The following is a 12406-nucleotide window of genomic DNA, read 5'->3' on the forward strand; positions in this document are numbered from 1 at the left end:
GCTATCTATCTATCTGTCTTTATTTTTTATTTTTAAGAAGACGTTGAGATCTACTTTGGTCTAAAAAATGTGTGGTGTGACCATTGAGTGAAACATAAAACATATATATATAAACATTTTTTCCAAAGATAAATAGCTAAATGTATGTATGTATGAACGTGTGTGAGATGGAATACTTAAAGCTATAGTTCATCCAAAATGAAAATTTAGTCATTGTTTATTTACCCTCATGTTGTTTCAAACCTGTTTGACTATTTTTCTTCTGTGGAACTTATTAAAGATATTTTGAGAAATGTCTTTCATGTTTTTTGTCCATACAATGGAAGTCAATGGTCACTGATCTTGACACACAACATGAGGGTCTGAAGGGGTCCTTTCTGGTTGTTTTCTTGTTGCTTGACAACGAAATGGTCACTGTACAGTATGTTGACTACACCACATTTATTTAATCGGACAGACAAGCAATAATATTTGGTTTATGCCAACATTTCACAGACCTTTAGCAGTCTCTGTGCAACTACACCACCTTGATTTAAAACCCACAAAAAATATAAAAAGATTCCGAAATTAAATCATAGCAGGAATGTATCTGATTCTTATTGTACGAATTCTTTTTATTTATTTATTTTCGGACAAATGAATAAATATTGATTTTCATGTCTACAGGTGCCTCTCCCAGCCTAAGTCCTGTCAGCTCCCCGAGTCACAGTCCCCCCGCTGCTCCCGGCTCCTCTCTAGTCACGCGCTCTCCAGTGGAGTTCCCCGACACTGCTGATTTTCTCACCAAGCCCAGCGTCAACCTGCACAAACCGCTGGGCTACACGCTGAGCTCACCTGATTTCCAACAGCAGTATCGAGGTCCCTCCTCGGCCTCCATGTGCACCAGGTACTGTAACTTCTAGTACCTCTCAATTAGGTTGTACCTTATGAACAACATAATTAATTGTATTTTTTCTGTAGTTGTGGCCGACAGATGCTGAAAGGTGTGGCCAGTGTGGAGGTGGGTGAGGGCCACCACACAACAACCAATGAGATGAGAACACGCTCAGGTAAAGTTGATGAGCTACGACACTAATACTATTATTCACAACAGAGTTGTGAGTCCATTCTTTGGTTCATCACTCAAAATGATGTTTTTGCTTGCTTTCTTAGCTGAAACAGCAGAGTATGGTGGGGAAAACTTGATCCGAGAGGAGAGCTTGGAGGCAGAGTCTCAGGAGGAGAGGACTCCAGACACAGCGGGGGAAAAACTAAATAGCCAGCCCGAGGAAGAGGAACAGACCTCCAGTACGGAGCAGTCCTCTTTGGATCCTGAGGTAGAGCACGCACACATGCCGAACTACACTTTATCCCCACATGGTTTCATTATATTAATGTCTAAAACGTAGCCTCAGGAACTGAAATCAAGATCCAGTGTTGCTTGTGGATGAGTAATCTTAATTTATGAAGTGCTGTTTCGCCTTAGAAAGCCCCGCAAGAGAAGAGCTTTTCTTTCGCGTGACCTGAAATGCCCTCGTCTTGATTCTCCACCGTTCTCCTACTCCTTTTATTGGCCAATCTGGCAGCTGTTAAAGTGGCCAGCTGTTGAACAAGCTGAGTTGAGTTTCGGAGGAGAGTGCTTATTTGCATTCCCATGCTTTTGCATTATTATGTGGTTGCTGGATTTATTGCTGTGGCTCTTGAGTGGATCTCTCTGCAAACCCTCAGTTTATTGTTCTGCCTGAAGGGGTCTTACAGTAAGAGCGTGTGAGGATAACATAAATTTAGCTGACTTAGCAAAACGCTTTCGTTGTTATCTCTGGAAAAGACGCCAAGCGCGAATTTTCTCTAAGACTAAGCTGAGATTACTGCAAAACCTTCTGTCTTCTGACTGTGATTGATCTCTGGCAGGGAGATGAGGAGTTCAGGTTGGACTCTATGCTGGTGGAGCATGAAGAACTCATGGAAAAGATCAACACCTGGAACTTCCAGATCTTCGAGCTGATGGACATGACGGGAGGAAAGACTGGCAGGATTCTCAGCTATGTTAGTGCTTAGTATTAAACCCGGTATTAAAAGATCCTGTTGAAGTGATTAAGCTAATAAAAGGCCTGAGTGCTGGAAATCAAAATCAGTGAAATGCAACTGAGAGTTTTTTGTATCACTTTGGTGGAAAGCATGGTTCTCTTTTAGCTAATTAATACCATTCCTGTATAGTTAAATCCAAGTGGGTACACACTTTTATTGTCTGATCTGATGGGAGTGGCATTTCATAGATTTAGCTGAATGTAATTCTAGTAGTTCTCCGTGCCAGTAAACATGAATCTGCAGGGACTCAATGGCTCACTGCTTGTCTTGTCTTAATGAAGTTCTGTTTGTTGCCTTCTCTCAGGTGGCGTACACTTTGTTCCAGGACACGGGTCTGTTCGAAATCTTCAAAATCCCTGTGCGGGAATTCATGACGTACTTTTGCGCTCTGGAGAACGGCTATCGTGATATCCCCTGTGAGAATAAAAAAAATCTTGTTGAAGTTAAACTTAAAAACTGGGTTAGAATTGTTCCAGCGTTTCTCAGATTGGACCACAGTGAAGATTTGTGTCTTGTGAAGCTTAGAATGCTTGGAAAAATTCCAGTGAAGCATTAACTTGGTATTTGTCCTGTTCTTCCTTCAGATCACAACCGTGTCCATGCCACTGACGTCCTTCATGCAGTGTGGTATCTCACCACCCGGCCAATCCCAGGCTTTCAGCAGATCCATAACGAGCATGTCACGGGAAGTGATACAGGTACGCCTATACTCTCACACTCCGTTAAGAAACGTTGAGATCTGCACATGTGGACTGGTGACTGAAGGTTGTGCCCTTCAGTCACATGTGCCCTTGGATAAAACTGGGATATTGAGAACATGACGGACAGATTCAGGTTAGAGCATCTGTATCCTCAGTCATTATATCTCGCATACCTCCTGATCCGTCGGAAATAAATTAGAGGCCGTCGCCATTCCAGCCAGCGGCGCAAATGCTGTCCGATAAGAGATCCTCTATTGCGATTGAGATCTGAGGTGGCTGCTGGCTCAGCATGTCCGAGGCTTATTTTAAGTCTGCTGATGGCCCTTGTAATTTCTCAAATGGAGTTCACTCTGAGTCACTCTGCTGCTGTTCCACGCAGCAGCCAGCTCTGGCAAGCAGAGGTGTTGAATCACACTGAGACCAGTGACTTCACTAGCTGGCTCAAGTACAGAGTTGCAAAATATTCAGAAATCTTTGGGAAAGAGATGGAGTATGGTTTTAGAAAATTTGGTTTGCTGTAAAAACAGTCAGCTTAATTGCAGCCCCTTGGCTTGGGTTTGCTTTTCTTAGTTCATTAGTGGCTTTTAAGGCCTATGCAAGTTTGAATTGGCATTGAAGAAAAAGTGCGCAGTAAATATAAATATATATATACACACAGTGTGTGTGTGTGTATGTATATGTATTTTTCTGTGGTTGCATATTGATTATTTTCTGATATTAGAGCTGTTGTTTTTTCATTTCAGGCATCTAAAATGCATCCTAAAACACGAATAATTTAATAAAACGGTTTACTGTAATGTTAAGCAGAGCGCAAAATGAATTTCCATTACTGTATATTATAATATTGTGATGTCTAAATTCACTTATAGCATTTAAAGAAAGTGCTTTTAGGTTTTAGTATTTTATATTTAATTTATTTAGAAAAAACCCCTACAAAATAGAATTTTTAAATCAGCCATTTACCAGTTATTAGCCATATCATGAAAATTATTATTGCACACGTGATTAGCTAATTTTCTTTTTCTTCATTTTTTTTTTTTTTTAAATAAAGCAAGCTCAGAAAACTAGATTGCATGTGTCTCCTAGGTGGTTATGTAAGACACTGTATTGATTTTTGAAATGGACTGTCACTGGGAAAGGATGTGTAATAGAGTTTCACCACTGTACTTACGTGGTCACTCTTTGTATTTATTAGATTCGGACAGTGGAATTTCCCCAGGCAGGGTGGCATACGCCACGTCCAAAAGTTCCTCATTCTCGGATGACAGTTATGGCTGTCTGGCCTGGAATATCCCTGCGCTGGAACTCATGGCACTATATGTAGCAGCTGCTATGCATGACTATGATCACCCTGGTCGCACAAATGCCTTTCTTGTAGCCACTAACGCTCCTCAGGTATGTGCTGAACAATGTCTAAACATGCAGTTTAAAAGAACTTTTACATTTGTCCAGTTTTTTTTTAGTACTGAATAGCCCATTAATAGTTTTAGCTATTGATCTAGTTTTGTCACTGTTGTGTCAAGAAGTGAAACCAGCTCATCTTTTATCAGAAGCATATGATTTTGTAATCACAGCAGTGCACACCATGTTTCTCTCTTCTTTTGTTCATCATTCTTTTCCTATTTCCACACACTCTCTCTCACACAGGCGGTGTTGTATAACGACCGTTCAGTTTTGGAGAACCACCATGCAGCCTCTGCCTGGAGCCTGTTTCTTTCCCAGCCAGAATTCAACTTCCTGTGCAGTTTGGACCACGTTGAGTTTAAGCGTTTTCGGTTTCTAGTCATCGAGGCCATCCTCGCAACAGACCTGAAGAAGCACTTTGACTTTCTAGCAGAGTTTAATTCCAAGGTCAGTAGTAGGGGTGCATTGATATGGAATCAATCATAACCAATATCAATAATCAATAACAATCACAGTAGCTGTTGCTGATACAGTAAATCAGACTATTTATTTGTAATTTGCTGATCAGTTTCAGAGAAAAAAAAACATGAAATCATTCTAATGTGTTGATTTTGTGCACAATTTTTATAAATTATTAATTTGCTCAATTATTAATAATGTTTTTTATTATCAAAAATGAAAAAAGTTTTTGTTTTTTAATATTTTGGTGGAAACAGTGATACATTTTTTTTTTCTCATTTGAAGTAAAAATCTTTTATAACATTACAGAATGTCTTTACTGTCAATTTTGATTAATTTAATGCCGAATTTAATCCTTGCTGAGTTTAACATTTTAAATCTTAATATTAAGCAATGAAAACTCAGCATTGATAGTAAGAAATTAACAGTTCATTTGCAAAAACAGATTAACAATTTTCAAAAATCATTTTTTTTGCATTGTGCATTCCACTTAATCTCAGTCAAATTGCAGTTGGATAATAAATATATATAAAACAGTCAGTGGTAGCTTTAGAAACATTAGCCTTACAGAGTTTCAAGAAGCTCTTTCAAAAAAATTTAATTTAGCCACAGTTTCCTCAGCGGCTCAGATAGTGAGTCTGTAGAAACTCCTTTGTTCGTTGTTGCATCCCAAAACCCTTGTTAATGCCTCTTTGGCACTGACATTGTATATCTCCAGCAGCTACAGCAAGAAAACAGTAATGGCGGACTGCTGCTTCTCACTCTGGGCTGTGTCTATGCTAATAGGGCAGAGATCACAAATTGGGCGGGACTTTTTCCATACGACAATGTCATCGTAGGGAGAAATCTGGAATGGCATGTTCAGTCTATTTATGAGTCTATTTATGATTTATTGGGGTTATAAAAAAATGAGTGGGTGGATTTTTACCACTATAGGCTGGTTGTTTTCACACACTGCGGCCACACAACTGTGTTCTAACAACTTATGAAAGTCATTTTTTGCATAATAGGTCCCCTTTACGGAACATGCAACACTCAAGAATGGAGTAATGGCTTCTGAAAATTCAGTTTTGCCCTCACAGAAATTAATGACATTTTAGTATTCATTGATTATCTTCTTTTATGTTCAGTAGTTTACGTTAGGCTGTTGTAGCCTAAATGTTTGTGTAGTAATCAGATAAAATATTTATTTCTAAAGCTACATGTCTGCTTGATCAATTTAACCCAAAAATAGTTTTAATAATTTTTTGTAGGTATTTTCACAGGAAAACTTACTTTGAGATTAATTATAATAATTAATTGACACATCATTTAATTAATTAGATTAAAAATTTAAATAGTTTGACAGCCCAAATTAAAATGTCATTTATTCTGAATGCCCGGTGAAGCCCTGAAGCTCACATCTCCGAAAACATTGAGGCAAATTTTTAAATAGACATTATCTTTATTAACAAACCGCATATTTAAAATCTAAACTAGCACATTCTCACCTAAAAACTCTTAAAACTACATTCTGACACAAATGAGTATCATTTATAAAATTATAGTGGATTTGGGCATCCACACACTCGCTGTGAGAAATACCACAAGTGGAGTGATACAAACGGTAGAAGTTCCGATATCAATAGAATATCAGATTTGAGAACCAGAAAAAACGGGTGTATAAAAAGTGTAGTCATATTTCACAATATTATATTTGATCAAACATATGCAGCCTTGCTGAGCATAAGAGAATTATTTAAAAAACATTATAACTTATTAATTTTAAACTTTTGCCCAGTAGTCTGTTTATAAATGTATAATTGAATGCATCTACTGAACATGCATACTGCAGCAAACTGTGCTTTTTTTAGTTTAATCCTCTGATTGATCTTTTTCTTTTTTACAGGTTAATGATGTGAATAGTCCAGGCATCGACTGGACTAATGAAAATGACAGGTTGTTAGTGTGCCAAGTGTGCATTAAGCTGGCAGATATCAATGGGCCGGCCAAAGACCGCAGCCTTCACCTCAAATGGACAGAGGGTATCGTCAATGAGTTTTATGAGCAGGTATGTTCCTATTCACGTTACGTAATGTTCAAAAGATGCAGCAACGTGAGATCAACATATGTGCATTTCCTCCTTTATAGGGTGATGAAGAAGCCACTCTAGGATTACCCATCAGTCCTTTCATGGATCGCTCAGCACCACAGTTAGCGAAGCTGCAGGAGTCTTTTATCACACACATCGTCGGACCTCTTTGTAACTCCTATGATGCTGCCGGCCTGCTGCCGGGATACTGGATGGACGAGGAGGGCTCCGACGACGAAGAAGAGACGGAAGACATCGAAACGGAAGATGAAGAGCTAGACGAGGATCTTGAACCAAGTATGAATATACATTAGGGATGTAACAATATCAAAATCTCACGATACAATATTATGATATTAAGTCTAGATACAATATTATTTCTATATTTCAAGACTTTGAAAATTTTGTGCATTTTAAAGTTAAATTATTCGAATGCACTTTGAGAATTCAGAATTAAGAGCTCCAACCCATGTTCTTAACTAAGAAAACTTAAGTCAGAAAAAAGTGAACTGACTTGTACCTGAGCTTTAAAGGGGACTCAACCCTCTTTTTTTAGCTGTGGTATACTGTCTCAGTATAAATTACATTCACACTTGTGTTAGGAAGCTAAAAAAATTACAATATAATAATAACAACAACAATTTATAATTTTACAATATATTTTTGTTATTCCTATGACAGTAAAGTAATAGCCATATATTGTAAAATAATTGCACTGTAAAATAAATGAAAATGTTTTGATAGGTGTTTTATTTATTGCTTTACCCTACAGTAGGGAAATTACAATACTTTTTTTATTAATTTCTACACTTGAAAGAGATATTTAGAATTTGGACTGCAGTGATGTTACCCATTTAAACTGCTAGTTGTCAGCAATTCATACTGCACTTTTAACCTTTAATTTAGACAGAAAACTCCAGCTTAGTGAAAACCAGTGTTTTCCCGCGGAAATGGGCTGCTTTACCAATGTTGCCGCAAGTTGTTTTTCATTGTTTTTCAATTTACCAGGGGAACTCTGACAAAAACAACTTGTATTTTACACCCCGGAATGCAATTTTTAATGGGGGACCCCCCTTGAAACGCGATTGGCCTAGTTTTGGGCTAGTTTTGAGTGGCAATTGGGTGGGTTTTGTTGTGAAAACCTGGCAACCTTGGTGAAAACAGGCAATTTATGTTATTTGGCAACCCAGCGTTGCGTAAATATTGGACAGAACACATGCTGGGTTATTTTGACCCAGCTGGTTGGGTTAAATGTTTTTACCAAACATGCTGGGTTATTTTATTTAAGTCATCTGTTGTTTAAAAATTATTATATTGCTGGCTTAAAATGGACTGGAACTTATTAAAAACACACACAGAATTACTAGAGGCAACAGCAATAATCAAAAGATGAACATTTATTATTAAGCAAGAACATATGGACAAAATACAAGACAAATTTAATTTATTTGGGTGAATACAGCATAGTTTACAATATTACATACATTTAAACTTGTTTAACAAGCATTTTAGACAGTAGCATTTTAATTTTAGTGTATATAACCATTCTCTTTAATCGTTTTTTACTGAAATAGCACTAATTCTCAGGCCAGTGTGTTGCTGAAATCTGAGCCGGTGAAGGATCTGCTGTTCGCCAGGGTAACTACGAACTTCAGACCGCGACCTAGCGTTTCACTTGAAAGATGCCATGATTGACTCCGAAACCTGCCCATTAACAAACAGTACTGACATTAGAGAACACATTTTAATATCAAGCTAAATTAAACGCAGCTGATTAACATCTCGTCCTTATGTTGCGTTGCGTAAAATAATACAATTTACAGCACAGTAAAGACTTTATAAATGAAGTAAAATATATACAAACCTTTATGTCGCTGAAGAAGTGCACCAAATCGGCGATGCTGTGAACCGCTCTCTCCTGTAGAGGACTTAAAAAGCCCGTGCTCTGACTGTAACTCAGCAGCTTGGTTGTTTTGCCAGAGACGGGCTTAACCTAGCGGTTGGGTAGAAAAAAAATAACCCAGCGTTAAAAATGACCCAGCAGCTTAGTTACAGAAAAGCTACTAAGCGCCTGGGTAAAAAATATTGCAAATAACCTAATAATATGACCTAACAAGTTAAACCCAGCATTTGGGTAAAAAAAAAAACATAACCCAGCCCCTGGGTAAAAATATTAAAAATAACCCAATAAAATGACCCAACGGGCTAAACCCAGCATTTGGGTTAAAAAAAAAATAACCCAGCATTTGACAGATAATGTGCCAAAGCAATAATGGCCTAAAATACAACTTCAAAGACATTTTATGTTAGAATAAGAAGTTTATATGTATTTTAAAAATTACACTTTTTGCCTAGAAGACCTGTCATTTCATATCGTCACATGACCATGATGATATTAAGTTTTGTTATCACGATACCACGATATTGATAATACTGTTACATCCCTAATATACAGTTGTGCTCATAAGTTTCTCGTAAGAGTTTTAGACCATATCCTGGTTGTCATTAATTGAGTCGTTTTCCTTACAGAGAGGAGGAAGGGTCGGCGCCGGTTGTTCTGCAGCATCATGCAGCACTTAACAGAGAACCACAAGGTGTGGAAGAAGACCATCGAAGAAGAGGAGAAGGCCAAAGAGCTGGAGACTCAGCAGCAGCAACAGCAGCAGCAATCCGAGAGCCCCAGCCTTCCTCCGTCCACCTCCTCCTCCGACGACATCCAGGTCATTCAAGAGGAGGCAGAGGAGGAGGAACGGCAGTAGCAAGAGGAGAAGGTCATAAAATGAAGGGGCTTAAGCAGAGGTGAACGACTCCTCCCTCTCCTTCACCTACACAAACACACATTGACACCCTGAGGAAGACCCTAGCGGATCTCCCCACGCTGAAATTCGTCACTGTGCCGACACTCTGAAGCTAATGCAGTTCACATTGTGTTGAAAAAAGGCCTTACTACTGTGAGAGGACCCTTTGGTGGGAACCCCACTCCTATGCACTTTCACCCCATGGAGAATCAGCGGAGAGCTTGGAAGACAAAGTGTTGTGAGATTAAAACAAGACAGAAGAACGCAGGCAGGGGAGAATTGTGCCATCCTGGCTGTGACGCTGCCTTGAACGTAGAGCTCTTAACTCTCCCGTAGGTACTTAAGTCCAAAAGGACACGAAAAAAAGAGACTATGACGTAATTGACACCCGTTACCAAAGCGAACAGTTCAAAAACATAGAAAGACTGCGACCGAAGCCGTTTCAGGCTCAGCGTCAGGAAGCATAACTCAAAATGTGCCTGTCTGAACTTTACAAAAAAAAATCTATATATATATATAAAATATTGTTTGTTTTTATTTTTCTTGTGGTCCAGAAAATGGGCTATGTACGCTGCACTGTGTGTGCAGTCCCCAATTCATGCTGGCGACATAAAACACTGTATTACTGAACAGAGTCATTAGGACGAGTGGAAATGCTGACATTTTGACTGAAAAATGACCTGACTTCTGCATCGTTTTGGATGCTTTTTATTCATGTTGATCACCTTCTTGCAGTTTTTCGTTTGCCTTTGTTGTTTGTAAGGTTGTTTTTTTTTCTTTTTTCTTTTTCGTTTGTGGTGTCCTCCCCCCCTCTTTCCTCTTCAGGAACGCTGAGTTGCCAATCGTCGAAACTTCTCTGTAAAGTCCGTCTGTGTTTAAAAGCATAGCAAACGGGACAGGAATGCTGTTCAAATGAAGGGACGTTTCTCCTTTTTTACGTTTAAATAGATATATTTTTTCACGGTTACTCAGGATTCATGTGAAGGATCGATCCTTGTTTTTTGCGAAAATTTAATTCTGCAATTTCAACTTGCACGTCGAACGTTCTTTTCAGAGGCGGGACAAAAAAAGTTTCTATTTTTTGTATGAATAACTTGAAAGTTGCGAGATGCTCCCCCAAAGTGCAGTGTCCTAGACATTAACCCCCGTCCTTATCAGCTGCTCCAGACCAGTATGTCCATGTTTATTTTTTGTCAAAGACCCCCTGATAAGAATTGGGACCCGGGAATGTTACTGAAACAGCATGCATGTATTCTAAACATTCACGTTTGGCATTATTTGAACATGCTTGTACTTCTTGCCAAACGCAAAATCTGGCCAGTTCATTGTCAAGTAATCCAGGGTTTCACCTCAAAAGCTGTATGTTTTTTTTTTTTGTTTTTTTTTTTTTTTTCGTATTTTCTTATTCTTCACCATAAGGCAGGTTTAATACTAATAGTTCTCTATTTTTTTGTCTGAAGCAAGAACTCTAGGCATTCCACTAGAATATAACGAGGGGAGGACGGGGAGGTGGAGACGAACCCGGGTCTCCGGGTCTCTTTCTCTCTCTCTCTCTCGGTCTGCCTCACCTCAAGAAAAACTCATTTTGTCTCTGTAGAGGAAAGTTCTCAAGTAGGCAGTGTAAATCAAGCTAGTATATTTAAGAGTAAAAAAAAAAAGATATAAATGTGCACATTTTACTACCAAACAAGTGTTTAACCTCTGCACAGAAAGAATACTTGCATATATAAATATATATATTATATTATATATTTTTTAATTAATCAACAATGCGTCTGTTTTCTACATACGGCTGACATATATTGTACATTGAGACCATGTAATTATCATCTTGTTTCAGGAGTTTTTAAAAAATCTAATGCTATTTACAGATGTGGATGTGTTTGGGTGTTGTGTTTTTCAGTTTGTTAGTTTATTTTATTTTATTTTATTTTTTTTTTGGGTGCACTGTCTTTTGTTCCTGCCCATAACCACTCTTTGCCGAAAGCCCCTAATTTCTAAAGCTGGTGGCGATGCCGGATGCCTCCCTGTCTCTGTCTCCCTTTGTGGGTTTGTTCATTAGTCACTTTTTTGGCCTGTGCTCAGGGTGTGTTCTGTGTTGGGGGCTTGTGCGCACCCAAAGCAGCTTGTGGTGCTTTTTCTCTCTCTCTCTCTCTCTCTCTCTCTCTCTCGTTTCTGTCCAGACTGTGTGTTCATCAATTCTTGGATCCGGGACTCCAGTGTGGCTCAGTTCGTCCCCCCACCTCCCGTCCACTTCACTGAGCTCACCCCCGGCTGAGCTCGAACCCACGCATTCTGAACATCATTCAGGTTGCCAAGCAAGGGTGACGGCGGATCAGAGCGTCACGGCGCCCCCATCCCCTCGTGCTGACCACTCGCTCGACTGTGGTATCTCACTTTTGGGGGTTTGTCGCACCACAGTAACCTCCGACGTTCCTGTCATCGGTATCTTTACGATGGCATTCACTTTTTTATGTAGCATTTAGATAGCAATGTCTGATGTAACCATTCAGCCTTTTCAGGGTTGTGGGGGAGAATTGACTTTTTTTGTTATTATTTATAGCTGTCATAAAAGCACCATCCCTGAACAATAGTTTCACTCTCTCTCAGTTGATTTTGGTCTGTGTCGTTTTTTGGTGTTCTGTGTTTTGCATGGGAGTGAATGTGCACTTGCCTGTTATAAGTCAGGGGTTTCAAACTAGTGTCTGAAGAAGGGGCCTGCAAATAAAATTGAATGAAAAATGAATTTTAGGGCTGTTAGAGACATCAGGGAAGTCAGTGTTTGCACTTAAAGGAGAAGTCCACTTCCAGAACAACAATTTACAAATAATGTACTCACCCTCTTGTCATCCGAGATGTTCATGTCTTTCTTTCTTCAGTCGTAAAGAAATGTTTTTTGAGGAAAA

The 12406-nt window shown here is 39.0% G+C and overlaps 1 protein-coding gene across 1 annotated transcript in view; it reads left to right on the forward strand.

Moving 5' to 3' along the window:
- Positions 1-12093, forward strand: part of pde3b (phosphodiesterase 3B) — a 64846-nt gene extending 52753 nt beyond the window's left edge. Inside the window, exons 6-16 of the mRNA XM_051114993.1 lie at positions 667-886; positions 961-1049; positions 1153-1316; positions 1891-2025; positions 2372-2483; positions 2652-2765; positions 3964-4163; positions 4416-4619; positions 6520-6681; positions 6762-6999; positions 9232-12093. Of these exons, the coding sequence (XP_050970950.1) occupies positions 667-886; positions 961-1049; positions 1153-1316; positions 1891-2025; positions 2372-2483; positions 2652-2765; positions 3964-4163; positions 4416-4619; positions 6520-6681; positions 6762-6999; positions 9232-9461 (1868 nt within the window). The 3' untranslated portion in view covers positions 9462-12093. The remainder of the gene's footprint in view (positions 1-666; positions 887-960; positions 1050-1152; positions 1317-1890; positions 2026-2371; positions 2484-2651; positions 2766-3963; positions 4164-4415; positions 4620-6519; positions 6682-6761; positions 7000-9231) is intronic.
- Positions 12094-12406: the final 313 nt, after the last annotated feature.

Source organism: Labeo rohita, chromosome 7 (genome assembly GCF_022985175.1).
Source record: "Labeo rohita strain BAU-BD-2019 chromosome 7, IGBB_LRoh.1.0, whole genome shotgun sequence".
In the NCBI taxonomy this organism is placed as follows: domain Eukaryota; kingdom Metazoa; phylum Chordata; class Actinopteri; order Cypriniformes; family Cyprinidae; genus Labeo; species Labeo rohita.